Source organism: Nipponia nippon, unplaced genomic scaffold (genome assembly GCF_047370975.1).
Source record: "Nipponia nippon isolate SJK-2023a ecotype South Korea unplaced genomic scaffold, ASM4737097v1 scaffold_2, whole genome shotgun sequence".
In the NCBI taxonomy this organism is placed as follows: Eukaryota; Metazoa; Chordata; class Aves; order Pelecaniformes; family Threskiornithidae; genus Nipponia; species Nipponia nippon.
This window is the reverse complement of record NW_028262336.1, coordinates 29,714,180-29,742,016: the sequence shown is the minus strand read 5'-3', so window position 1 is coordinate 29,742,016 and position 27,837 is coordinate 29,714,180. Positions and strand designations below refer to the sequence as shown.

Genomic DNA, 27,837 nt, shown 5'->3' with positions numbered 1-27,837 from the left:
CATTCCCATCATTTTGGACCTCTGTTTGAAGGTGGGAAGAACTGGAGATACCTATCAGCCTCCACTGGTGACAGACAGAGCTTGGATAATGACCAGAGACTAGACGCACAGCTTGCAGAGGGCTAATATGAAGCTCCCTCAGGGTTTATAGGCAAGTCAGCAGCCAGATTCAAAGGGAGAGTCTTTGATGGGTAAAGGTAAAGCTGCTGGCGATCCTCTTGTCACCTCACCGTCTTGCTGGTTGTTTTTGTACTTACAAAATCATTGCTACATAGTGACCTGGCAAACAAAGTCAGCAGTCCATGGCAATCTTGTTCAAAAAGTACATATATTTAATAATGATAACAAATACAATTTTTTCCCCTGGAATTTCTACTACGGTATTTCAGTAAGTCCCTTCTACGGTCACTGCAGTTTGACTGTACATAGCTACTGTCTAAGCTCGATACACGGTTATGTTTTAGCAGTGTCGTACTCATATAGTCTCTATAAATATAATAAAAGATTTAACATTTCTGTTTTCATTCTGATTCTTACACATATTTACTGGGTTTTCACAAAAAATACATGTCTCTTTCCTGCCTCCCCCAACCTTTTATTGGGTTCCAAATAAACCTGAGTTTGTAATTCAAGTCAGTATCTGTCATCTGTTCAGGTACGCAAGTCCAACGCACACAAAAGACGGGATTTCAGTGGTCCCTGCTCACTAGCTTTGCAGCACAAACATGTTCTTAGCATGAAGAAAAAGAAAATGCTTCAATGTTTTTAAGCAAAACAAAGAGCTAAAATGGACCCCCGGGATGCACAGGTGCTCTGTACAAAGAGAAGATGACATTTTTCAATCTGAAAATGAGTAAAATTATTTCAGGGCTGTCTTTCTTATCATATTGGGATTTTTATGTATATTATTTCACAAGTAGTTTAACTACCCCAGAGGTGGGTGTCCGCACCACACTGAAGAGTACAAGACGCATATGGACTTCCCCATTCCGAACTGATGGGTGGCTTCAGCGCCGAGGTGAAGGTCCCATCTGCAGGGATGAGAAGGGTGCTCCGGGCATTCATGCTCTGCTGGTTTTCCCAGCAAGCATTCAAAATACTGAACAGTCCAGTTATCTGTTCTGTCAGTATTTGGATTAACGACCAATATTTTTCTTGCAGATTTTGGTGCAAGGCCTGTGCTATGCCAAGAATCTGGAAAAGGCGCTCAGCTATGTGCTCTGCTGGGGACCTTCTCCCCTGCATCTGCTGGCCCTCCTCCCCGAGTCCCTGTGTATCTCTCTCATGAAACTGGAAGGAAAGCTTCTCAAACAGGGGTAACTCTCAGCATTTGCACAAACACCAAACAACGGGGTCACAAAATGTTGTTTGCAAAAATATTGATGAAAATAGGGCTTGGATTCCTACTGATGGTCTCAAGGGAAAATCCTCATCTTCCCACAACAATCCCAAGAAGAAAACGCCTCTGCTGCCTGGGTTTTGAAATGACATTAATTGGGTGGGCGGCAGTGGGGCACACGTGGGCCAGGGCTGCCTGCTTGGGAACCAGACTGGAACAAGCTTTGTTGAGACGTCCCATACACAGAAACACATACGCAAGCGCGGTACAGACAAAAGAAAAAGAGTAGTCTTTGGCTAAACCTTCTTCTAATTTATAGGAAATGGTTTGAAGACAAAACAGAACCAAAAAAATGTTGCCAACCTCTCAGATGTATTTACTTAGAAAAACAAGACCGGTATGCAGAACATGGTGCCTTTTAAGAAAGTTAATTTTCACTGCTCATAACAATACTGAATTTTTGGTAACCACTGCATTACCAATCTTGCAGTATAAAACGGCATTGGTACAGGTTCACGTGTCCTTTATTAGTCTCTTTAATTCACTGCAGTCTCTCAGAAAAGCCTTCAGGTGTGGCCAATGCTGCCTTGCTGTAACGTGCAGTCCTGCACGTAGGTGCGCCATGGAACTAGTACAGCTGCAAAAATCGGAGGTGACTGGATTGTTTAAACACAGCGTGTTGCAATCTGGATTACTGTCTGAAGCATCCACTTGCAGACCCATCATATGAAAGGAACAGGCCTCTAGTGCGGTGAATTTCCACATGATGAAACTTGTTTTTAAATAATCATGTTTCTTTCGAGTGACATCATTAAATCATCATTTTCTTTGGGAAAAAAATGATTCCATTATCAGCTACTTTATGTAATTAACCATAAAATCTGCTTTGACTTCCAATACTCCCACTTTTTCTGAATGTTTAGATCACTCATGTCTTTATTCAAGCTTCTACCAACTTCATCTTCTTGGCAGTGCTTGTTAGCAAGTTGACTTTGGACACAGTATCTTGAGTTTTTCCACTTGTCTAGCCATGTGAACAACGCCAGTAGTGGTACCATGCACTGTGTGGCACAGGCAGATGGAGCACGGGCAGCCTTACCACAGATCCTGGATGGGACTGGCATTCATGGCACCATGCAATTACCTTGATGAATCAAACTGTTAATGCTCACTGCTCTTCCAATCAACCTTACTGCAATACTAGATAAGAGCAGTGAAAATACATATTCACGTGGCTCTTTCAAGACATGTTTTAGTGTACAGTCAGATGTCAAATGCTGATATTTCTTAACAGCACAAGCAGAGCCCTTTTCTTTCAACTTTAATATATAGGACAACGCTTTCCTTACAAACAGACCTCTGATTTTCTACGTTGGACCACGGTAGTGTAAGTAACATGCCTGTGGCTTTCCCTTCATGTTAAAAGTTAAAAAGGTTAGGTCCCAGAGAACAGCAGTGCAAATCCCGGGATATCAGACTAACACTGACCGCTGACAGCATCTGCTGCATTGAAGGAAATCTGCGTGGGGCTCATCTGCTGCAGCTGAGGCATCCTCGCTTCCAGCGGCTTGTCGCTCGCCGACTGCATCGTCTGGTTCCTCTTCCGCAGCATCTGTCCGATCCCCATCATGGGGAATCTGCCTCTGCTTTTAACACAGTTAGGGCTGCCCAAGGGGTTGTTGGAAACCAGCTGAGTAGGGGACACTGCTTCTTCCTTTGCCGGATACGTTTTTTCTTCATACGTGAAAGATACTTGGGTGGGGTGGACAGGGGACGTACTCCCTGGCTGAAAAAGCGGGGACAGTGTCCTTTCACTTGAGCTTTTGTAAGGGAAATTCATTGGCGAGCCTAAAATCCTGTACTGATGAGAGGGGGAAACCTGGTCTATTTGGTCCTCTCTGTCAACTGACTCGAAGGAGTGCACAATATTCAGGATGAGAGGAGAGTCCTTTGCCCGGCCCCCGATCCGGGCCGGCTCCTGCTTCGGAGATTCCTCCCTCTTGAGGAGCCGAGGGGTTCTGGGGGGTGGCTGCTGGACTTCGAGGTACTCCAAGGAGCTGGAAGTGACGCAGCCCGTCTTGGTTGCCAGGGGTTCGTGGAAAGGGCTCACCCCACCGCTGGAGTCTGCAAAGCAATCAGAAAAGGAACCAGAAGAGCGGATTGCATTTAATAGCACTGCCTTCTCTGCCTTATGGCAGACAGTGTCCGACGTCACCTTTAACAAATTTTAGAAGAGCATGACAAATGCGCTAGCTAAAACAAATGGTCTTAGGGATATACTCAGAACCTAATTCCCTGACTCTCATTTGATACTTACATTGTTGTTTCATGGGTAATTTATCTGCCCCTTTCCTCAAAGGCGGGAAGAGCGCTTAAACTGAGTAAGACAAGGACATGAAATGGAAAACCACAGCTGTCTTCAGCTGTTTGTATTAATTATATCCTCTAAGGCCATGCCTGAGAAATCTCACATTTCTCCATTCTTAGCACAACTTTACATGATTTTAACTGGGTCTGTGTACTGTATTCACTGACATACCTAGAGACACAGGGGACAACAGTGAGTTAATCCCTAATGTCTTTCCTTGCATTTTGGAACAAAATCTGTTCTTGGTTTCACACATGTAAATACAGAGTAGTTGCACTGGCCAGATTCAGGCTGTTACAGTTGGAACAGATTTGCTGCATTGACTTCAGTGAGAAGCTTCCCCCAGCAAGGACCGAATATAAATGGAACAATCGTTGCAGGATTTGGCCCAGTAAAACAAAACAGCTCCTGGAGAAGATCTGCTTGGTTTCTACAGGATGCTGGCACTCGCTTATACCAAGCCAGTCGCAAGGAAACACGTTTTGCTGCCTTTATGGAAAGCTGTCCAAGGAGCCTGCTTTGCTAGGTTCCCCCAAACTGAAAGAATAGTGGACCGGCAGTTAATCACTGCCCACGAGTCCCCTCGGTCTCAAACCATCTAAAAGGGATATCAAATAATTTAGGTCTGCCAGCCCTCAGGTCACAGCCACAAATCTCACAAATCTCCCTTTTCAAAGGGATGGTCTTGGCAGGGGTTGAGACCTGAATGGATGTACAGGATGAAATCACTCACATTGAGAGTTGTCTGGGAAAAGCAGACCAGGTTTAATCTGACTAGTTTCTTTCTAAAACTGGTCAAAATTATTTGACCACTTCATTTAAGAAGTGTCAAAACACCGTTTCCATAAGTGGAGAAATGCTTTAGCTGCGATCTGAATGATTTTCAGGTTTCTGTTCAAAAAAGCAGGGAGAAACCTAAAGAGGAAAAATAAATGAACTAGGTTTACTTCCCCCAGTGCCTCCCTCCCAAAAGGAACAACAAACCTGAACAAAATGAGCATTTTTTTAATGGTTTTTACATTTTTCTCAAAAAGTATGTCCCATTTCTGATCAGCTCTCTAGACGACTGCTACGTTGCAGCAGAGGAGCCTGTGCTGCCAGATGAACACCATTTTGACATTTTTTTCAGGTTCAAAGCATCAAACGATAAATTGTCAATTCACGAGAGAAAGCACGAAACCACCATAAGCCACCACCCCAGATAACCCCCTGACACCACAGTAAACATTTTACATCGCGGTATTTCCCCCCGCTGCTCTGCAGTGACCTCCCCTCGTTTAGTTCCCTCATTTAAGAGCTGGCGACATCACCTTCCTGCTCCTCAACGTCTCCCGTCCACGTGTGCACTAGTGACACCCCATTTTCCCCGCTGTCTCCCCTTTTCCTCCACTCCTTTCTCCAGCCTCCTTTTGCGAGCAGCTCTCACCCGTCCCTCCCCGGCTGCCTCCTACCCTGCGTGATTAATGCTCTGCTCTCTGCTGGCTGTCCCGTCTTTTTCTTTCCCCATTAATGCTTTTCCCCCTCCTTTTGCTGCCTGAAATCTGCTGTGGTTGGCGGTCCCACCCGCATTTCTGCTGCTGCACACTGCTTCTCCCAGGGATGCCACCGGTACTGGCACTCTCCTCAGGGTCAGGGATTTCTTCCCATGCTGCCCCTTAGCACCCTCTTAGCAAAACGCATTCACCAGCAGGAAGAAACGCCTCTACCGGCTTTGGTTTGTCAGCGATCTGGGGTGGGTGTTGATGCTTTCCAAGCGCCAGCGTGAAGCGCAGATGATTTTGTGTAAGTACGTATAAATAGGGAAAGAAAGTTTTTTTTAAAGCACTGTGGGAATTCTGTCGAATAAAAAGAGAAGTAAAAGTGAGGATTCATGACTGTTGAGCAGCGTCATGGTTTCCTCAGGCCGTTTCGTTCAGTGTTTGACTACGTTATCCAGTCCTCTTTCACATACCACCCCCAGAGCAGACAGCGAATGCAAGCCCACGACTATTTACTAACAAACACACAACACGCAAGACGCTGTCACTAATACTGTGCGTGCCCAGGCATGCACATGCGCACAGGGACGCACCACTGGTATTTCTCCCACTGACCTTTCTCTGGACCTCCAGCCTTGGTGACTTTCCGGTCCTTCAGCAGAGCCTTGGTGTTCTGTATCTGTGAGATAAGACAGGAAGAAGGCTGTCTATATGAAACTGGACTTTTCTCAGTTTTCTTTGGGAGCTGACGGTGAAGAATCTCCCCTTTCTTTTCTTGTTCTTTGAGTTTTTTGTCCTTTAAGTTGTAAAACAAACAAGAACAATTTGGTTTACTTAAGGGAAGTTTAAATGACCCCCAGAATTATAAGCACACCACTTACCGAAGCCAAATTAAAAACTATACATTTACAAGGAACTTATCCTGGCTACTCAAAATAACTAAATCTTCCATGGCTCGTTTTCCTGTGATCTATTTGACATGATTTCATGCCTCCCATCTGCTCTGACACTCATGCAGTGTGAAAGTTGGTTTGGGAAAATTAAAGGAAAAGGAAAGCTTTCTCTTCGTACGCCATTTGTCCTAGGAGACCTTGTTGGACCAAGCAGATGCAGGTTCGTGCTCCTTCATACCTGAAATTTGCCTCCCCGTTTAAACACCCAAAAAAAGGTCTTTGATTTCTCTTTATTGCACTTCCTCTGATATTTGAAAAGGTGAGCTGCAGAGCTTTAAAGAAGTTTAAATGCTTTGAGTCATTTATCTTCTGTCCAAACAAGATCGGGAGGAATCCGATGCTACGCGCGTGTTAGGCTGCAATGCTGGGGCTGCACCTGTGAAGGAGTGCGAGCTGAGTATTACAGCCAACCACCCAGACCTTGCAGTGTTTTATAGCATCTCTGCAACTGCACAAGACATGGAGGGGGAGAAAATTACTGGCCCAACCCGTTACTGAGCCCTAACTGCTTTTCGTGATGGGAAGGCAGCTGAAGGTGGGACTGCAAACGCATACATCCTAAAAGACAGGTTTGATCTCCAGTGATGACAGAGGAAAAACAGAACCTGGGAGTGGGACTCTGAAGAGGAATCCAATTTTCAAAGCACTGTTGCACAGTGAAAATTCATTGTATCTTTTTTCAACATGAATCACTAGATTCTGCAAGCTGCGTAACACTCTTTGCACTGATTTGAGAGAGCTAGAAGTCTTATTTCACTTCTAAAAATCAGGCATCAAATTTGTGGCTCATATTTTGCTATCCCTCAAAGACTTCAAGAATCTCTCACCTTTCTGGAACAAAGCTGTGTGGTCTGGTTTTAGATATCAATCTCAAACAAGTGGGGCTTTTGTTTTGGTTGCTTTGGGGTTGTTTCTTTAGTGGGGCATCTATGTGACATGCTTTGTGTGCTTGTAATTCTCATTTAAGCAACACGTTTCGCTGTGTCTTATTGAAAAGTCACTGTAACTACAAGTCTTTTTTTAAAAATGCAGGGAAGTTCCTTCACCCAGTTATGTGCCGAGGCCTGTATTTTGTCTGATAATTATGCACTGCCAAAGGGCTGGCTCTCCTGATGATTTTCTTTTGAAAGTTCATTGACATGAAGTCTATCAAAACCCTCAAATGCAAACTAACGTGCATACATGTGAGAGAGGGAAAGAAAGACGCAGAAGACAGCTCGGGTTGTCTTGGGCCACTAAACATGGAAACATATGAAGACACCTAAGAGGAAAATAACCAGACAGCACCCGTTTTGATGATTCCCAGCTCTGCCAGAGTCCAGCCCCCCGCACAGATGGTACGTGGGCACTGCTGGGCTCATTAACCTTTGACTTTTCAGAAGTTAAGGAGTTGGAAGGAAGAGCTTCAGTGAATCATGAGCTAGGGTTTTTACTTTTATAACACAAGTGGTTAGGTGACTTCGGAGAGCGAGAACCAGAGACCCTCTCTGAGCTCCTCACCGTCTTCACCTCAGTCTCCCTTTGTGCACATGTTGTTTGTCCCCAGCCTTCTCTCCATCCGTCCCTTATCCCCTCCAATTTCTTTCCCTTTAGCTAGCTAAAGCTGGCTAACCCTTCCGCAGAAACAAACCAATGCATTATGGAGCCATCATCACTTTGCTTACGTGATACCTTACGTTACACGTGATTGGTGGAGCACTGGAACAGGCTCCCCCAGGAGGTGGTCACAGCACCAAGCCTGACAATATGTAAGAAGCACTTGGACAATGCCCTCAGACATATGGTGTGAATTTTGGGGTTTCCTATGCAGGGACAGGAGTTGGACTCGATGATCCTTGTGGGTCCCTTCCAACTCAGGACATTCTATGATTCTATCATACCTCTTCGTCCACCTGATGTCTTTCTCCTTGTCTTTAGAGGCTGTGAACACCTCCGGCATTGAGCATTTATTCCTCCCTGCCCATGGTGCGCTTGGAACAATGCAACATCTGATTGGTCCCAGGCACTATCTTGGCAAGCACAGTCACTGCTGACGACGATGAAGTAATGACAACAGTAATAACAACAATAGTGATAATAATAATAACGCTGTGTGAATAACACCCAGCCACAACAGAGTCAGTGGGAGCTGTACAGTTAATTTTGAGCCCACCACACTGTATTTCCTCTCAAGGCTCTGAAACTCTGCTGCCAAGTTCAGCAGAGACTGGGCTCTACTGAGTATCTTTTTTTAAAGGTACTTGTGAGGATGAGACCAAGTGGTAACTATATTAAGCCTAAAGGAGCCGATCAAGAATGTTAGCGGCTTTCTGCTATTTTGGATAGGTGAGGAAAGAATTTGCATGTCGGTTGCTGCAGCATCTGTCAGAATACAGGACGTTTCAGTGCTGCAATATTCTTAGCCTAATGGTGCAAGAGCCAAGCCGCAGCTCCTCACCTGCCAAGTGCTCCTGACTTTAACTTCGCACTGCTGTGGTGTTTTCTAAGCAGCAGTAACACAGGCATACCGTACAATTAAACCCCCCCCAAAAAAGAAAATTCACATAGCCAGTGTTAGCAATGAATTACTTTACCCTGGATGAACGTTGCAACTAGTCTTTTAAGTATTTTTAAAATTTACTAAGATTGTTTCGCTTAGGTGATGGTTGTTGAAGGGGAAACGACCAAAATCCTAAACTCCCAAGGTGCCACATACTATTATATTTTAAAAGGAAAGGAACATTTCCTTCAGGGGAGTTATAAAAGTTTGCTCTTCACTGTACCGTGCCCAGCCATGTAACGGCATGCTGTCGCACAATGCAGGAGTTGTACCGTATGTTATACTTGAATAGGTTTGGCATTACATCATCCTCTGCTATTTCCTGTCCTGACCTCGACCTGAAAACCTACTCTTAGTCCCAGCAACGGATTCGAAAGGAAGATAAAGGGTATTTGCCTTAGCCGTGTCTAAAATAGTGATAGGAGAATGAAACAAGTTCTTAAAAATTGCAAATTCCCCAAGTCTGAGCCCACTGGCTACCCTGTGGGAAGCAAGTATCCCCAGCGCTGGTCCCCTGGATGTGCTGCAGGGATGACTGCTCATCACGTGAGGCCTCTCCAACAAAAAGAGTGAGATGGAGAGAGACAGACAGATTGCTGCTTCCCTCCTTCCTCCCTGTGCTGCCCATCTGCCCTGAGCACTAAAATGAAATCAGCCTGCCAAACAGCCTGGTTACTCAGCACCGACAGCAACTTCCAGCACCCTCAGCCCCAGTGCACTGATCCTACCACCCCAGGTTAGGAAACCTAATGGAGAAGGGGGTCTGGGCACGACCACTGCCCATCTGCCCTGCTGCCTTCCCCAGCAACAGCCGGTGCTGCTGGCAGGCAGCCCCCTGCCCGCGGCGAAGTCCTTATTTCACATCGCTGGAGTGAGGTGGAAGAAATTCAGTCGGCTGCTGAAGCTGAAGCTGACCAGCTCTCTCCCTGCTATTCCCATGGCAACGCACAGCTACGCTCTCCATGCAGTGTCTGCCTAGGGACCAGTGCCTCCCAGTTCCCCTCTGGAAATGGGGGGTGGTAAGGGGACTCTATCTGCAGCTGATGAACCTGCCTGAGCTTACAAAATCCCTACCCCTGTGTCCCGGTGGCACCCACTGATCCCAGCGGCATGAGCTAGACACTACCAGGGCTGTGTCTGAAGGCATTTTAGGAGAGATGTTTGCCATAGTTACAAAAGGCAGTGGCATCCCAGGGTCTGTATTCACCCACCTGTGCTGCTGTAACTGTCCTGGTACAGTAAGGGTAGCACAATCCCCTTGTGTAAATACAGCTAAAGCGATATAAAACATGCTTTATACTCAGCTATGGCCATGCAGAAAGAGAATATACTGTATTATTATCACTGTGTCTGCACTATGATTGCATCAAGGTAACTACTTCAAGAAAGAAATGACACCCCCTCATCCTCTAAATAGCTACACTGGGACTAACTCCGAGTGCGGGAGAGGCTTTGAAGGGAGCCTTTATCCCTAAGTATGCCTGCCAACCAAACTGGGGTCATGCAGTGGCACCACCGTTAGTTTTCAGTTATCCTTACGGAAGTCGAACACCAGTTCCCTTCTAGGGGCGCGGGGATTTCAGGACGACCACCACCAAACCAGACCACGCATTTCTCTCTCGGCTACGTGCGGGTGCACAGGCAGGCCTTGCTGCAGACTCCCCTGCACGGGGTCAGTACGCAGAAGCGGTAAGCTAATGCCTGGACAGGAGGCAGAGCCATCCGTGGCTCTCCGTCACTGCACAGAGAAGCGACACCAGCAGCTGGAGGAAGCTGGCCCGGAGAGCATCAGGACACACCACGCAACATCTGCAGCATTCACCTCCAGGTACCTGCCTGTGTTTCCAGAGGAAGGTTGCCCTGCAACGGCTTGAAGAAAGCTGTCAAAGAGCATTTTGAAATACTATATTCACTGAGTCTACCCACTGCTGATACATTTTAAGTAAGGTGGTTTTTGATTTATGTAAGAAAAGACTGATAAGTACTTTGCCCTGAAATTTTCATCTGGCTTGCAGTTCAACTTGTCTTGCAAGCAGTCTTTAAAATAAACAAAACCAGCTATGATACAAATCTGCCCCTGCAATTAGATCATCAATCTGGCGCTGAAGAGTAGCTTTTGAAATAGGTAGACTCTTCAAGAATACTGCTCTTTGTGTTGGTAGGTAAGACTTGCACAGCTCATATTATTCTTGTAATTTTAGTGCTTGGCAAAGAATCAGCCAGGGAAGAAAAATCCAGCCGTGAGAAGACTCCTATTATCTCATATGTACTCTTTTAATACAAATGACCTTCTCTATTTGCAAGCAAAAAGACCGGAGACCGACAGAGCAAAAGGTAACCTGGTTAAATCTTTTCTCTGGCAAAGGGAAATCCCTCACGATGCAGTGGGCTAGTTCTGCATCACTTCTGCTAAGAAGCAAAAAATACTAACCTGGGCAGAGTTTTGTGCTACTACAGTTTCATTGTTTCTGGTAGTCAAGCCAGGGTTGGCCTAGGAGACCAGGAACACCAGGTGACCATGGAGGGTCACCCTGGCTGTCACTCAGCTCTCTGCCCTACACCACCACCGTCTTGAGACTCAAGGCAACACAGTCATGGTCTTCTTACAAACACCAGCAACTTGCATCCCAGAATGAAACTACGGAGCCCCCTGAAGAATTTTGCATTATTTTGCTAAACAGAGTGTTTAAAACTTTTATTTTCTTCATAAAAGCTGAAAGACACCTTTACACTTCCACCCCAGGGGGTTGCTATTTGTTCCTTTGAAAAGAAATTGAGGGAATTATTTGTCCTGCACAGGCAAGACCACAGGTCTTTTTTTTCTCTACAGGTCCAGAAACCCATCGCCTTAACCACAATCGCCAAGGATCCTCAAATTCAGGCTGCTTTCAAAGTACCTTAATGAGCTTTAATGAGCTTTACCTCGTAGGAGTCTTTATTTGCCTTGTATTTTTCTATCTGGTATAGCTGGTTCTTGTGGCAAATATTGTCCTGGCCTTCAGACTTCTGTGGAGAGAGAAGCACAGAAAAGTGAAGTATGTAAGCTAATTAGAGAAAACCAACGTTCAATTACTGCTTAATGGATCGTATTGACACTTGGCATTCAGTGGAGGTGCATCAACTTACAGAGGTAGTGAATTTGGTCCATTACATTTTAAATATCATTGATGGCATCATCATTAAAACAAGCTTGCTAAAAGAACTGAGAAAACAAAAAACCTAAGAAGCTGTTGTCAGATCAGAAGGCTGTTGGGAATAATTTCTCTAAGAAGCAAACACATTAAGAAGAAAACTCCATACAACCCACCCTCCTACCCACACAGTCACGTAGGAGCCTACAGATCCTCAACTAGTTAAGACTCCCCGCCAGACCACAGGCAGCTGTGTGAAGAGGCCAAGGGAAGAGAGCGTGCAGCTTGTCTTTGTGCGCTGTGCCCACCCTAGCACTCCAGCAAGTACCACGCAAAACGTGGCCTGAGAGCTCCGCTCCCCAGGAGGCACCAGGAAGGATGACATGTGGCAGCAGACTCCTGCCCTAGAGAAAGCTGCTGTGCAAAGCCATCAGCAGTGTTTCTGACCCCCAAGCCATACTCAGGGTCCAGGAAGGCTGGCAGGAGATTAGGAGACTTTATATTCATGTTATTTCTCATGTAAAAATTTCAGCTAAGTTTTCACTTACAAACTAAATAAAATCTTAGTAGCTCTTAAGCTTCCTCTTGATTTCCTGAATCAAATTACATTCTGTTATTGATATTTCAAGTGGCAGGATTATCTCAACATACGGACACAGTACACCACAAGTCACAAGTAAGGCTTTCAGTTTGCTTTCTATAGGGTAACTGCCTAGCCGGAGGGGATCTCCTATGGAAACACGGACTTGTGAGATGGAAAGCCCATCAGCAATTATCTCTGCAGCCTGGGGAATTCTCATCTGAAATAATGCTGTTAGTTTGCGAGGAATGCTTCCCTTTCATGGTTACTGCTACAAAATTAGAAAAAAAACCCCCTCAGGTAAAGCCTTGAGATCAATGCCAGCAAGCACATTTTTACCCTCTTTACCTGCTTGTCCAAAGAATCAGCATCAAGCAGTACTTACCCTAAGGCTTGCCAAGTAGCGCTCAAGCTTCTTATTAAGTAGAAAGTAGATGGCAAGCGTGTGACTTGCCCTGTTTGAGAGCACAGTGTTGATGACGTCGCTGTTCTTGTAGCCGAGCTTCTCAGTCATATGGAGCAGCACGCTTTGGCTGAGGTCCTCAAGGTGAATCCTGCACAGAGAGAGGCAGAGTGTGCTGTTCGTACCGTCCTCCCACAGGCAGAGCCTTGCCAGCTACGGGGGACGTGGCAGAGTGTAAAGAAGAGGCCTGAAAGGCTCAGTAATGTGGGTGTGATTTGCTCCCTTCTTTCGTGAGCAGGTACAAGAAGGACAGACTATTCGGGAGTCGTGGACACTGCGGGAAGCCGTGATAGCTGAACGAACAGCACTCTTCCCACCAAGTCAGAGGGACCTCATGTCCTACCCTGACCTGAAATGGCACTGTGATGCTCAGGATGCTGCCACTTGTTACCCTACATCTGACCGGTGAAGACCATCACGATCATTCAGCTGGTTTTGAAGGAAAAGAGGTAAAATCCAGCTCAGGTAGCTACATTTTGCTACCTGAAATGACCCTTTTCTTGTAATTAAACACCACAGCGTTCAGCTTCACCCCGTACCTGTTGCACGATGTTCATGCACTAAGTAGCTAGAGAATTTCACCCCAGAGAAAGGGGACGTACAAGGAGGGTTATTACAGCAGCTCTCAAACTGGTAAACCTACTGCTATACTCATGTCAGTTAAAAGCACAAGTACAACACGTGTTTATGTATGTGCTCTCTTGTAAAGTCTGTAACAGACTCAGCCAAGGCGAAAAATGGGTTACAGCAGCCTTGTGGAAATGGCAAAGCATCTTCCCAGTCTAAGTTAAAACCAGATTTTCCAAAGAACTCTGCTCCTATTTAGACCTCTAAATGCGCTGGCCAGCTTCCCAGATGTGCCTGTCAGCTCCCATCCATCTCCAAAGCAATGCTGGGTTTCATTTGGTTTCTAAAGGATATTCCTTGCTCCTAATATCAAGCCTAATATCTGGCTAAGGCAACTTAGGGGAGCTTAGGTTGTGGGCTTTTTTTACAACCTGCCTTCCCCCTTCAAAAGGACCATTCTCCACCTTTCCCACACCTGCCCTGCTGTCCCCCTGTCCTGTGCACCTGTGATGTGAGGAATGCCCAGAAAGCAGCCTGGGTCTGACGCAGAGGACTTAGACAAGGTGTAAAACACAGTCTGGAAAATCTCAAATAACTCTTTTCCTTTATTCGGTGTGCTTATTAACATTCGTTCTGCAGCTAAGGAATGCTGGGGGTTCGGGTTTTTTTTTCCTAACTTCAAAAGCAAAACTTATCTCAGCCATTGCACGTTAAAGCATCTGGACAGCAAAAGAAATTCAAACAATTTCTACTTGAAGTGCTCAGCAAAATGGGAAATTTTTGCTTGCCTTCGGGGAATTTCTTTAATAAAAGCAAGCTTATAAAAAGCCTGGGAGAATATTCTCCTGAAAATGCAGTTTCTGCCATTCTTCCGTCTTATATCCATGCTCTCCCTTTTCCTACCAAATCCTTGTCTTGGGAACAATGGGTGTTACACCCAAAATGGTGGAAGAGCACTGCAAGGATATAACACAGCTTCTTGCTTGTGTTATAAAAAGCATGACTGAGAGAGGAAATGATTCCTTGCAAATTCAGTAGTGGATTTTTCAGAACTATTTTGATACATCTTACCCACATCTGCACACTTAACGAAAACTTCGGAGAAACTCTGTCGAAGCTGACTCTAGTGGTACTTTCTGAGGCAAGCTCAAAATGAGTCTAGCCATGTCTTTAAATATTACAAACTTTAAAGAGTATTTTCCCTATAAGGCTCCAGTATGACAAATTCTAGGTAGGTCAAGCTTGGGGCATCGACTAATTAAACTAAAGAAATACTATCCAAAAAATGAAGTGGAAGAAAGAATCTGTATGGCTTTTATCCTTTACAGCTTCACATAAAATGTGGGTTCAGATAGAAGGAGTATCTACTTTTGTTTTCAGACCAAATGATGAGAAAGGCAGTGCAATGAGAAAGAAAGAAAAAAAGTAACTGATTTTTTTCAACAGCAAAGCATAGAATTTCACATTGATGTTCCCTTTAAAAGTGCTTATAATAGGAAAGGATTATTATCATCACCATATACACATATACGCATGAGCAAACATATGCCCTCTCTATAGTTCGGCACTACATTTTCTTCTGTTCTTCCATTTGATTCGCTTGCCTTTAGGAGGGAATGATTAATGGGCACTCCATAAATAAAGAGCATTGCGCAGCCATTCCGTCTAATAGAGGCCGGCCTCTTTTGTAAGTCATCTACCTAACTGCACCCATGAGCAGACTCTAGAAGGGATGCTTCCACCACAACCTGACTAAAGCGTGACAACTGCAAGCTAAGTCAAAAATAGAGGCATGAAAATGTACCTACAAATGCAAAAGAATTGTGAAAGCACATACCATATTTCTTTCTTTTTTCCTCTTTTCTGCAGATAAGATGCACACAGCAAAAGAATTAAATTACCCATACAGCTCTCAGTTACACTCAACAGATGCCACGTTTAGTAGATTGATTAGACTCATTATGACAGTGATTTCATTAGCTTAATGATTCATTCAGTTTACACTTGTTTTCCCTTTCTTTACCATACAATGTTCGCATGTACCATACTTCAGTACAGTTCAATGCACCATGGAAACTCAGATTTCCTTTTGTTGGACAGCATACTAAGTAAATTAACTCAACTGCCCTTAAATTTGGGGCAGTAATGTCGAGATAATGGGTCTGCCTGTTCTCATTCTTATTCCTTGTGAAACAATTGTTCGTAGGGGCCATCTTTACATTCTGCCCACGTAGGTCTGGGGATTGCAGGCAGCTGGCCTCACATTTGCCCTCCCTGTTTCAGTGGATGGGTCTAGTGATGCCTCCAGGCATCCAAGCTGCTCAACATCTATCCAACCGTATTTTGAGAGCGGGTGACCTGTTGTTCTCCTCAGGTCAAAGAAAGGCATAGTCACACAATGCAGTACTTGAATCTTAAGACACTACCTCTGGGAGGGAAATGCCTGCTGCTAAATTAGGGCACCTCCGTTGCCTGTCAATGCAGAAGGAAAAGAGGTGTGACTCAGGTAGGAGCCAGGACTGTGTGGGCTGCGATCCATAAGCCAGCCAACAGCAACGTCAAAGGGAAAGGTCTCCAAAAATTCGTAAAGGCTGTCCTGAGATTCAAGGCTCAAACTCATTGCTTGTGCCCAGGTCTCAGCACGTTCAAGCAGTAGCAGCACTCATCACCTGCTTCAGCAGTAAGAGGGGTGCTGCAGGTGCCTCTCAGCCCCACAAGGGGTTGGACCCACAGCTCTGAAACATACCCTGTTTATCTGGCTAGCGGTGGAGCAGAGGGGAAAATGGGTGGGAAGCATTCCTACCAGCAAAGCTGTGACCTGGGCTGAATGTTGAAGGCTGGCTGTATGTGTGGCTTGAGCATGCCTATGGGACTAAGTCCTTCAGGGCACCGACACAAAGAGATGGCCTGGTTGGTGAACACCAAAACATTTTTGGGTGGAGGACAGTGGTTCAGACGTTGAGACAAAAGTAAGTCGTCATGCCCCTAGGCATACGCTACATCTGGTATCTGGCAACTGAGTAAACTGTAGTGGGGAAGTTAGGATCTTCACATAACAAGTCTCCTCTTAGCAAGTTAGGACAGAAATTTTGGGGCACTATCAAATTTTAAGCACCAAAATTAGGCTTTAAGTTGCTGCCTTTTCCTCAATGTTGCTGAGGATCTTGGCCTGCGAGCTAGTAACTCCTACAGTGAATCCTCCGCAGGTACTAGATTGTGTATGAGACACAGCTGGAGGGCTTTGATACAGGAAGGCGGTTTTATCTGATCAAATGCAGACATATATTTCTAAGTGAGTTGCCTGAGGCTCCATTTACAGTCTACTGGAGAGGAACTCCGATCTCCTGGGCACAAAGTCATCCTGTTGCAGAATCAAAAAGAAGTCAGATGAATCATTCTGTAAAAAGTGCCCTTATTTCTCTCCATTGATTGTAAAACGAGAGCCCAGGCTGGCTGGCTCATGAGTCGACTCTACACTGCAGATTTTTAAAGTCAAGCAAGATTATTTCTAACCAAAGTGGACCACAAGTATCTTTCTTTCTTTTTCTTTTTCCCTAGATGGATGGACTGGCCATGAGATTTATTCTCTGTTTGCATTTAGTCATGCATTCAGTGTTGCACAGGTATTCAAGATCAACAATCAACAAAGCAAGATCATTTAACTCTGACCTTTCTCACCACGGTTTGCATATTTACCTAATCCACAGAACCTCACGTATCTAACACAAACAGCATAGCCTCTACTGGAAAAGTAGCTTGGCTTTTACTGACAAACAAGGAGAAGATCAGAACTGATGAACTACCTGTCACTGATATCCATTCCAAGGTCTGGAGCCAATTAGTCATGTGATCTGCATCCCAGACCACCCTGCAAATAATGCATGATATGCCAGCTTCTAATTTAAGGTATTGGTTTTGACCATTTTAAGCAACACATTTTCAATGGCCAATCCTAACAACTTTTAGGATGAAGTCACAAAAGCAATCCCAGAACATGCAGTGGGATGCTGTCGCACAAGGAATGACACTGCAACACCAGAGTCATATACATTTTAATGTAAACCCTGGCAGGCTTTCTCCACTCTTTTGCACAGTACCTGTTTGGATATGTGACATTAGGTGGTGCTCTCCCAGGGTAATTCTCATTAAGCCATCGATTTGCAAGCGCCTGCTGGATGTTTGGTCTCTTTGCAGGATCTGGCTCTAGTAGAGATCGCAGAAAGTTTATGGCCGCTGTGAAGAAATCAAGAAAAACAACATCTATGTCATATGCTTTATGACTTAACACAGTAGTTGAGTTACTACAGGTGTGCAGCCTGACCAAGAGTATACTAAAAAGGAACATTTTCCTTACGGTATGCTCTAATGTCCTTGACAAAAAGGAAAACCTGATAAGAGATTAGTAAGTAAAATAAACAATGATTTATAGTCACAATGATTTATAGAGACATAAAGTAGAGGAGAAAAAGCGCCTTTTGTTTCAGAGCTTGTTTGAAGTTTCCAAGCAGGTTACCCAAAACTTAATTTTTGTATGAGGACAGGAGGCTGGAGTCAGGTCAGAGGCAAATCACTCAGTCTGTGTTTAAAGTAGAAGGAGATGGACTGGGGGTGGAGGGGAGGGATGCAGAGCTGGGAGGGAAGACATGGAGAACTGGGCTCCCTTTGACACTATAAGGACAAATTCTCTCCTGGCTTCCATCCAAGCTACAATCAGTTGCAGGAGGTTTTAGCCAAATTAAAAGAGTACAGTAAAATTAATGGGCTTCGTTCTGTTTTCAGATACTGAACCTTCAACTTTCAGTGACATTCAACCATCCCTCGGGAGTTTCGTGCAAAAACCCTCAAAAGTATTTTTCTGATATTTTTAACTCATGTGCTTCTTATATGGTTACGGGCAATGAAATCAAGTGATTTGCATAAAGACTCACAAGAAGTACATATCTGAGCTGAAAATAAACTCTGTTTTAACTAGGTCTGGTCTTTATTCCTCAAATTATCAAGGCTAGATTCAGTTTATCAGCTACAAGATAGTAAAGAATTATGTCCTCTGCAATTCCCTGCATGAAAGATAAAGAAACCTAATTGTGGGAAAACCAAGATTGGAATGATTTTGTAGAGGAGATACAGTCAAGTGAGATGATGCCAAATGAGTCCTAAATGAAGTCAACGGCAAGCAAGAGGCAGAAGTGATGGCTGTGGCACAATTTTCTCCAGGTCAGATGGACAGGACCTTGGGGGCTTTTTTCCATCTTCTCCCACAGCAGAGCTGTGGTTCCCCTCCCATGCTCTCCTGAGCGTGTTGTGTCTACTCATCTCCTAACTAGTGCAGGTGCCCTGGGCAGTGGCAGCACAGGACCACTGTGACACAGGATGGTGTCCTCTGGGATGTGTCTTCTGGGTAAGCTGCAGTACAGCCTTGCCAACACAGCTACTTCAGCTCAGTGCAGGCATCCCCTACTCTGAAGCAGAGCAGCTGCGACATGTCTTCTCCACCCGCAATACAGCGAAACCCTCGTGAATCCCTGGCCCCACATGCAATTTAAGGAGAATAATATGCCTGCTGCTGAGGCCATGATGTCCTTGTCTGAAAAAGGAATAAAAGTTAACGTAGGCACATCGCCGCTGCCCTTCACAGGTTCTCTATGAGACTACTGCCCTCCTCTGTGTTTGCCTGGCTGCCTGCCCAAGTGTTTTTATCTCCCCAAGCCCACCTGCATCACCCCCCACCTGCAGTTTGGGACAGGGTGGCTGGGCTGATGTCCCAGGGCAGGACGGCGGACGAGGAAGGGAGGGTTTCTCCTCAAATAAATCAGGGTTAGACCCGATAGGTACCAACTCCTAACAGCTTGGGTAACCTCGGCATTCAACATCCTGCAAAAATCAAGTATGAGCTGGAGAGGGCCCTGAGAGGCTATCCGTTTCAACGCAGGCCTACTGTCAAGAAGCTTATGTGTGGAAGAGAGAGAGTTATGATTATGTATTTACCGTTTCAGCTAGGCATTAGTTTTTTTCTAAGCTCTCTCTTCACAAATCGCTGATTTATGTGAGATACTTGACTTAAATTTTTCCCAACATTTTTGTTATTTTCCTACAACAGCAATATTGCGGAAGCAGAAGGAAAAGCCTACATTCCAAGTTCATAAACCTCCTGGAAGCAGATGCTACGGCTGCTCTCTGTGTGCCCCAAGTGCCCCTCCATCATGCCTCTTGGGTGCGGAACCCCCCATTATGGCAAACAACAAACCCTTTGTTTTTCCATTTCACCTCCTCTCTCTGCAGTACCTCCCCCATCTATGTGTTAGAAACCACATGCATCCCACGGGTTCAGGGCAAAATAAATAACCGCTCCCCAACCAACACCGTCCCCCTCCATCACCACCACCCTCAGTCCCCAACTCAACTACTGTCTCCTTAAAAATCTTACTTTTTTTCCCCCCTTGGCAAAAGGCAGACTAACTAAATGAAGCTTGTGAAGCACCATGGAGATCAACAGATCCAGAGTGGGAGAAACTAATTCTGGAGAGAAGATCCCCTCTGGGAGGCTCCCTGGCCAACCAGACCTGGGTGACACGGAGGAGACGACTAACGGCGCCTTGGCCGATTTGAGCTGTCAGATGGTATGGGGAGCAGAGAAGCCTTTTCCAGTTAGCCCCGCGGCTGTGGGACAGCAAAATTAATCCTCCAGGAATCGATTTTTGGACCCACCGCGCCTAAAGCCATTTTTCCTGCTGCACCAAGTAGGCTGGCGAACAAAGGGTGCCGTGAACCACCCCACCAGGGCCTCATTATGTGAGGCCTCGTTTATGACGAGCTCAAGGACAGCACTAATCTGATTAGCCAGTGACCTGCACTTGGTGGAATTTTGTTCCCATGGTGTAATTTTGGGGCAAACTTTGCTCTTTTGACAAATGAGAGACCAGCATCGTGAGAAACTACATTTCTCTCTTAACTTCCTTGACTGTACTGAGCTCAGTAATGACCAGAAATGGAGAGCACTTCAGTGGGGATTACAAGACCTCGGCTGTCTTCATGTTCCTTGTCATGAACAAAACCAACTTAGTGTCCTGCTCACACTGTGAACATGTGACTGGTTAAAATGAGGTGTACAGGTGTTGCTTACAAAACTGGCCGGAGAAAATGCAATGAGGTCATTTCACAAGCCACAGGTGAGCTCCGCCTAATAAAATCCTTCCTCGAAACCACAAGCATGGATAGACGACGCCTTTTCTTCTCGTCTCCACTTCATTTCTCTGCTCCAGAAGGAAGACCATGAACTCACAGAAGCAGTAAATTGAGGATAAAATAGGAGCGTGTGCAAGGTGAATACCAACTTCCTGAACAACTGAACTCTGCTCACCTAAAATCAATAATCAGACAGCTGTGTTGTTTAAGAAGCTTAATGAAAACCAGTTTTACACCCAACATTTTAACTAATACAAATAAAATATACTCTTGCTTAGTGATAAGACTGGCTACTTTTACGATAGGACTGTGTGTTCAGTAACTGTGAAATTAAATATTGAAAGACAACGTACTGAACAAGCAAAACAGACTCCTGCAAAAAATCTCTACTCTATATGTGAATTTACAGAAAAAGAAAACCCAATTAAAGAAAAAGATCCATAAACCTAAGAAGTTAACGAACACAACAATTTGCAGAGCAGAGGAGCAGAGGAGCAGAGGAGCAGAGGAGCAGAGTTTCTACCTACTGACCCAAAGCCTAACTCTGGCAAGAACAAATTTCATCTTAAATCACAGTTTGCCATGTCAGTGAACACGTAAGGCCGCTGACTTAGATCAAGAACTGATGCGTACTTTTGCTCACAGTGAGTAAAGGTTAACACATTTAAATCTATTCCATTAATTTGCCATTATCTCTGAAAGTTCAAGCCACTATAGTTCTCACAGTATAAACAAAATATCATTCTCGCTGGAGACCATAGTGTCAGTGAGCTACAAATGCTACACAGACGCATTTGCGAGAAAATTTGATCTCCATTATAAAATGGCTGGACGAATGAAACAGTAAAATGAAACCTGTCAAAAGTAATTTTATCTTTTTTGCTACCCAAGGTCTGGTCTTCTACAGGCCTTGCGTGGGTGATTCAGCCTTTAACACATGAGTTGTCCCATTGAAGTCAGTGAAATCTCCCACTTAAGGACAATTGAAAGAGAACACTGATCGGGGAAACAGTCCACTCGTTCAAAGGCACTATACAGCCATCATAAAACTGCTCTTTATTGGTAAAAGCCTTACTCTGGGAGGTAAGTTTGGTGAATTTTTTGCCAAACTTGGAAAATGTTTACTATGACATGCAAGTCCCTGAATTCAAGAGTAACTTTGCAATTGATGCAGCATTTGGCGCCTAGATCAGTACAGCACAAAGCAGTCAGTATAATCTTTCTTTTAATTTACTCAGTGGGGCATTAGACCGTGTGCTAGAACATTAAAATAGCCATTTTGTGCAACTAAATCCTAATGGGAAGTCTCCAGAATGGAAATACCAAACACTCTAATTGCATCAAATAGACGGCAAGACTTCCAGCATCCCAGCTCACTTGTAAACCTACCACTTTACAACATGCCAGCAATATGAACTGCTGGCAGGAAAAGTGTACTTCATAGAGATGCTGACTGAACAAGGAGCAACATACTCTGCTCGATCCACAGACAACCTGTGTGAGAAAACCCTTAACTACCTCCTTCCGTATGCAAGTAAATCTGTACTTGGAGAATTCATCCTGTGACTCAACTTCCAAAGGCTTTCTCTTATCCCCCATGACAATGGTTGCCACCCTTAGTGTACTGAGTGAAAATGTATGCTCTGCTACCCTTTTTCTATTTGCAATCTTTTAATTTTATTGAATGTCCCTTGTAAACAGGCTGCCAGATAAGGAGAACAGAAGCTCTCCATGAACAACAAACTTCTTAGCATACAAAAATAAAACCCAACTACAAAACAGAGTTTGTTCCAAATGCTGACAACAGTCTTGCTATAAGCTGAAAAATTATTCTGTTGCCTAGTGACATGGCTTTGAAGCAGGAATTAATATTTCTAATACTAATACCTTAACAAATTTGCATTTTGTGAACACACAAAGGTTATCACAGGCCACTGTCCCAAAATAACTTTCTATGTGCGTGTCATTATTCCATAATAAATGTGAGGTCATTCAAGGTAGCTTATCACTCAGCCCTAGTCATGATAATGCTCAGGAATTTGTTATTCCAAAATAATGTGTTCATGCATCCATACCCTATGGTAAAATCTTCCGAATGTGCAAAACTGACCAACTACTCTACAAAAGCAATTTCAGAGATTTTCACAGATTTGTTCCTCTCATATTCAGCACAACTTGGTGCTTCTCCAGCTTACATAGAGAAATCAAAGCAAAAGGAGTTATAATACAGCAACTCCTGCAGATCTTTTGGAGGCTAAAATGAAAAAAAAGTATTTTTTCACAATTAGCATGCCATGTCGGCAGCATGACTCACAATCCAGAATTCAATGCAATGGTTTTGACTGACTGGATCTGAACAGGTCCCAGCACACCCCCTTGATTACCTGTAGAGAGCTGGGTGGGAAAAGGGTTCATTTCTTTGTCCACCATTTTCTGGTATAAAGCTCTCAAGCTGAATGGCTCCACGGTAAAAGGTAATGTTCCAGTCAACATTGCATACATGTTCACCCCACTAAAAGAAAACACAGAGAAAAAGAAACCAAAATCATCAGGAAGAAGGAAAAACATAGGCTTAGGTTTTACTGACTGTACTTCATCTTTAATGTCTGACAACTATTAAAAAAGACCAAAAAAACAAGCTCTCTCTTCTGTTGCACACAATGATTTGGGCAAAGATTCTCAGAGGTTTGTTCATGGAGGGTCACACAATGTGTAGGACATAAGCTGGGAGCCACAGAACTGAGCCCAGCTCTTAGGCAACTCCTCGGCTAAATGCCACGCCACAATTAAGTCTCTCCTCAGGCTGCATAAACATGCTGCTTTCAAAGGCCCTGTCCTGGTGCTGCCCTGGGTGTGGAATGACTGCCCGCGCCAGCGGGGACATCACAGGTCTTGGTTCAGTGCCCAAAGGTTTCCACTGACCTCCACAGCCTCTGGTGCAGCCCAAAGATCAAGTGTGAACAATTACATTTTTCAGAGCAGAAAACTGACTGCTTATTTATGCCCAGCAAAGTCAGCAATGAAAAGTGGGTTGGGCGCTCTTGATCTTTTTCCTCTTAAAAGGGCTTTAAATTCAATTTGAGTGGAATTCCTCCCTTTTGGGACTTTGTTTCCCCAGCCTGTTCACATATGTGAACAGAAAGAAACTAAGCCGGTATGCTATCATGAACCGTGATCACAGACACCATGTGTTCAGCTATGAGGAAGCGTAGGAGTTAACCATATTTTCTTTTTTTTAATTAAAAAAAAGAGCAGGACATTATTACAGGAGAAGTTTAAATAGTTTATGAGAATGACAGTGCTCCGTTTGCCTGAGTTCCTCAGGGCTGGTACTCTACCCTTGATGTGGACGGATGGCCCACTGCTGGAGTGAGAAATTCAGTAGTCATGCAATGATTAAGCTGTAGGTCTCCTTGGAGGACAGACTGCAAATTAAGCTTCAGCAGAGGAAGTTCTAAAGAGCCTTGAGGTGCAACAGGGGACCCACCAGGTCCATCCGAGAGATGAATTTGAGCCAGGTCTTAGTCTCATATATAAAGTATGGCCAATCTTTCTTAGCAGTAGTAGTACTTATACAGTACATTACATTTTCCAAGCATTCCAAATACTTCAACTTGGGAATTACCACAATTCTGTTATTTCATTGAAATTTATACAAATGTTATTATCCCCACTGGGTGAGGGAAAATCTATTGATACTAAAGCAAAAGCTAAAACTTAACTGATTTCAGCTAATTCCTCTCCACGATTGACAAGGATAACTAACACCATGTCCATGGCCACCAGGAGGGTAGTGGGAGTTGCATAGTCTACAACAGTACTGAAGACAAATTCACTGACTCAAAAACATCTTTGTAGCTTCCTCTACCTCTGGCACCGGGGACTTCTGTCTGTTCTTTTGCCTGAATGCTAGTAAGCTCACAAAGGTTCACGAGGTTTCTGGCCATTTTTGTTTCCCCTTTAACGACCGTGCTTTCAAAGTGATGACCTGACTCGGTATCACATTTCCTTTTGTGCCAGAGCCATGTCTTCTACTATGTCTGAACACCACTGATCAACAGCTGTGCTTTACTGTAATCTCTCTATGCTATATGGTCTAGCAATCTATATACAGGTACGTAAAAGATGTATTTCAGACTAAAATATCTGCGCAGTTTAGTTCAGAGAGTCAAGCTAATTAAACAGGTTTTCTTGCTCAGAGTAGCCAAATACATCACTAATGTTTCTCATTTGAGCAATGGGTAATGATGACAGTAATAACAATTATAAACTAGAGAAGTAACTCACATGGACCAAACGTCTATTTTGGGCCCGTATTTTTTCCTTGCCAGAAGTTCAGGGGCTGCATATGCTGGGCTCCCACACTGGGTGCTGAATGGATCAGAATAACCCAAGATGCCTGCACAGTTGCTCAATCCAAAGTCTGTGAAAGGCACAGAGACAGAGTTATGAAAGAGACAGATACAGTAAAACCATGCTAGAACACAAGGAAAAAAACCCACATTTTTTTCCAAAAGCTAAGCAATGAACTGCCTAAGAAAAAATCATCCACATGCAAAAATTTTATATAATTGGTTCTCTGGGGTGCTAAATAACAAGAGATTTCCACAAACAATAAAAAAAGTCTTAGAACATGGACAATTATCAACTTCATACACAAAGCAACTACATTTCACTGGGAACTGGATGGCAACAACTGGAGTTGAGCTTGTCCCAGGCACTATGTGATGTGCATGGGGCAGAAAGCCACCTCGGGCTGTCGTGGATTCCATACCGCTGCAGTATGTTACACAGAGACCAAGTTTAAGTGGGACTTCAACATTTTCCTCTAAATCGTGTAAATGAGACATCAGATAAAAGGCAGGAGGGATTGCTTTCTGGGACTACTGTGGTGATGCACAAACGCACAGGGTTGCAGAGTCAGCATTTCAGCTCTGAAATAACACAGGCAGATCTTGGAGCAAGAAGGGGAATGTGTTGATTTGGCTCCCCCCTCCCCAACTTCTGCCTTGAAGTATTCTGTTTCTGGCTCCTGGGTGTACCTGACATTCTTTTGCTGGCAATAATAACAAGGGACTGGCAAAGGCTGGCACCATGAGCTGACTGGAGACAAGGGGCAGCCTCTCCGCACCAAAGGAGGCTGTAGTTTCCCAAGTGCTCTCAGCCAACTCAAGCCTAGGCTGGCACCGAGAAGGGTGGTCCCACAATCTCCCTTGTCTGCTCAAGTGCTGGTATGGCTGCAGGGTGAGCTGGGTTTAAGGATCTTAAAAATTAAACCACTAAGCAAGGAAAGAAAGGCAGAGTCGCACCAGTGGCAGAAGTGGCTGGGGGCAACGTGCAAGCCCACCCTGTCTAGTGGTAGCCCATGCTTGGCTTGGGAGAAAGCAATTACAAAACCACAGCCTGAGAGACAACATGGGAAGGTGAGGACAGGTTGCAGAGAGTCTTGAAAGTGAACTCAAACAACTTGACGTGATAAGGGGAAGAAGCAAGACAAGCTTGCAAGGAGGGGGATGACATGGGCAAAACTGACAGGCTGGGAGAACGGCCTTTGCTGCAGGGCAACATATCCAGGAGCAATGGATCTAGCGAGGTCACAATCAAAGATGTTCGCATTTATTAATAACTTGTTACTGATGACAGCTGCAACAAAAATACCACTATTAAGAACATCTGGTTTGTTCCTTTCTTTTTCTGATCCAGTCTTCTTAAAAACTCCCAGAATGTATGCGTGTTTAAAATGAAAACTGTCTTATACATAAACGAGGCAGTCAGGAGAAGCAGACCTCTGAATCCTCTTCCTATAGGCTTGTGTCTTGCATCCGTGCATCTCGTAAAACAGCATTATTTCTGGGTGTGCTACCCACCTGCCTGCATGGGCTAAAAGCATCACATCTTGCAGGCCAAATATAGCAGGCAACTGTTCAGCCCATGCAACACTCTCTCTCCACAGAGTCATTAATTTGGGTCTCTCTCCCTCATCTGCCTACTTATTTGCATAAGACTTGAAGTAGCAGCCTGTCCTTTCGCTTTTACCCCACGTTAAATTTGGCTGAAATCAGACAATACCTCAAGGTACTGGAAGCGCCCTGACAGGGCGGTCACATAAGCCTTGTTCCGTTACAAAACCAGGCGAAAAAATAATAATGCTTACAAAAAAATGCAATTATAAAGATGACTATGTGAGCCGGAGTGCCCAAGTGACTGCACAGTGCTTTCCACTTGACTGCCTGCATCTCTGAGAGCGAGACAAGCACAAGAGAGACAAGAATCACCATATATAACATCCAAAGAGGCTCAAAGGGGTTTTGCTGGAGAACATTGCCAAAACTGAAGGGAGGATCAAGACAATTTCCTTGCCTCTGATGGAAAACGATTGTCTCTGGACACTGCTTAATCGTCTCTGCTATATATGTGTTATTCCTGGGGCTTATACAAGTACTTCCAAGGATCCATTCACTTAATTAACGTATTTATTAGCTATGGCCTGAGATGAGTTATGTCAACTGTAAAATACTTTTTAAAACTCCTAGAAATAATACCTCCACACAGCATTATTCATGGTCTTTACCCTACTGTGTCATACTGCCTCAAAATTACTTGACTGCAATATAATGCTTTACAGTCAAAGTATATAAAGGCTGTATTCTGCGATGGTGTAAATCAGCATCCTTTTATCATTATCAATGGAGGTATGCTCTAGTGGACATTTTAATTATCTTATTTGCTTAAACTATAAACAACTTATTCACTTTTTTCAGCTCATTCGTTTAACCTAGGCTGGTATACTCTTTTTTCTAGCGCCTGTTGAATAGCAGGATGCGTGCAAACACACACATATTGGGGACAGGGATTTTATCACAAAAGAAATGGGAATATTGTTATTAACACTGTGGCAGCACATTGCGATCGCAGTGTGATTTTTATTAAGGATGCACTGCTGATCTGGATAAGAACAGTATCACCACCAGCACTGATAATTTCACTGCCATTCCCGTCTCTGTCTTGGGCTTCCTTTCAATAAGCTGAGCTAATTACAGAATTCCGATCAAAGGCCACACTTGGTTTTCCAAAGTAAATATTATGACATGGCAACTCCACCACCCCCACTGTTCGTACTATCGAAGTATCGCATTACACTACTCCTCTTTAACGCCTCCGGGAACTCAACATTAAGCTATGGATATATGGATATCTCTGAAGCTGTAACAGTTGGAATAGGGAAAGAGTTATTAAA

General features: G+C 44.3%; 1 protein-coding gene across 3 annotated transcripts in view; it reads right to left on the bottom strand.

Annotated features, from left to right (window-relative positions):
• Positions 1-309: 309 nt before the first annotated feature.
• The window catches only part of HUNK (hormonally up-regulated Neu-associated kinase), a 59,256-nt gene continuing 31,728 nt past the window's right edge, over positions 310-27,837 (bottom strand). For 2 of the 3 annotated variants that reach the window (XM_087759014.1, XM_087759016.1), the window contains 7 exons: positions 24,888-25,023; positions 22,985-23,112; positions 17,516-17,651; positions 12,774-12,942; positions 11,600-11,683; positions 5,801-5,981; positions 310-3,463 (listed from right to left, as the gene is read on the bottom strand). In XM_087759014.1, coding sequence (XP_087615140.1) covers positions 2,817-3,463; positions 5,801-5,981; positions 11,600-11,683; positions 12,774-12,942; positions 17,516-17,651; positions 22,985-23,112; positions 24,888-25,023 — 1,481 coding nt within the window. In that variant the 3' untranslated portion in view covers positions 310-2,816. The remainder of the gene's footprint in view (positions 3,464-5,800; positions 5,982-11,599; positions 11,684-12,773; positions 12,943-17,515; positions 17,652-22,984; positions 23,113-24,887; positions 25,024-27,837) is intronic. The other variant, XM_087759015.1, reaches the window with a different exon arrangement.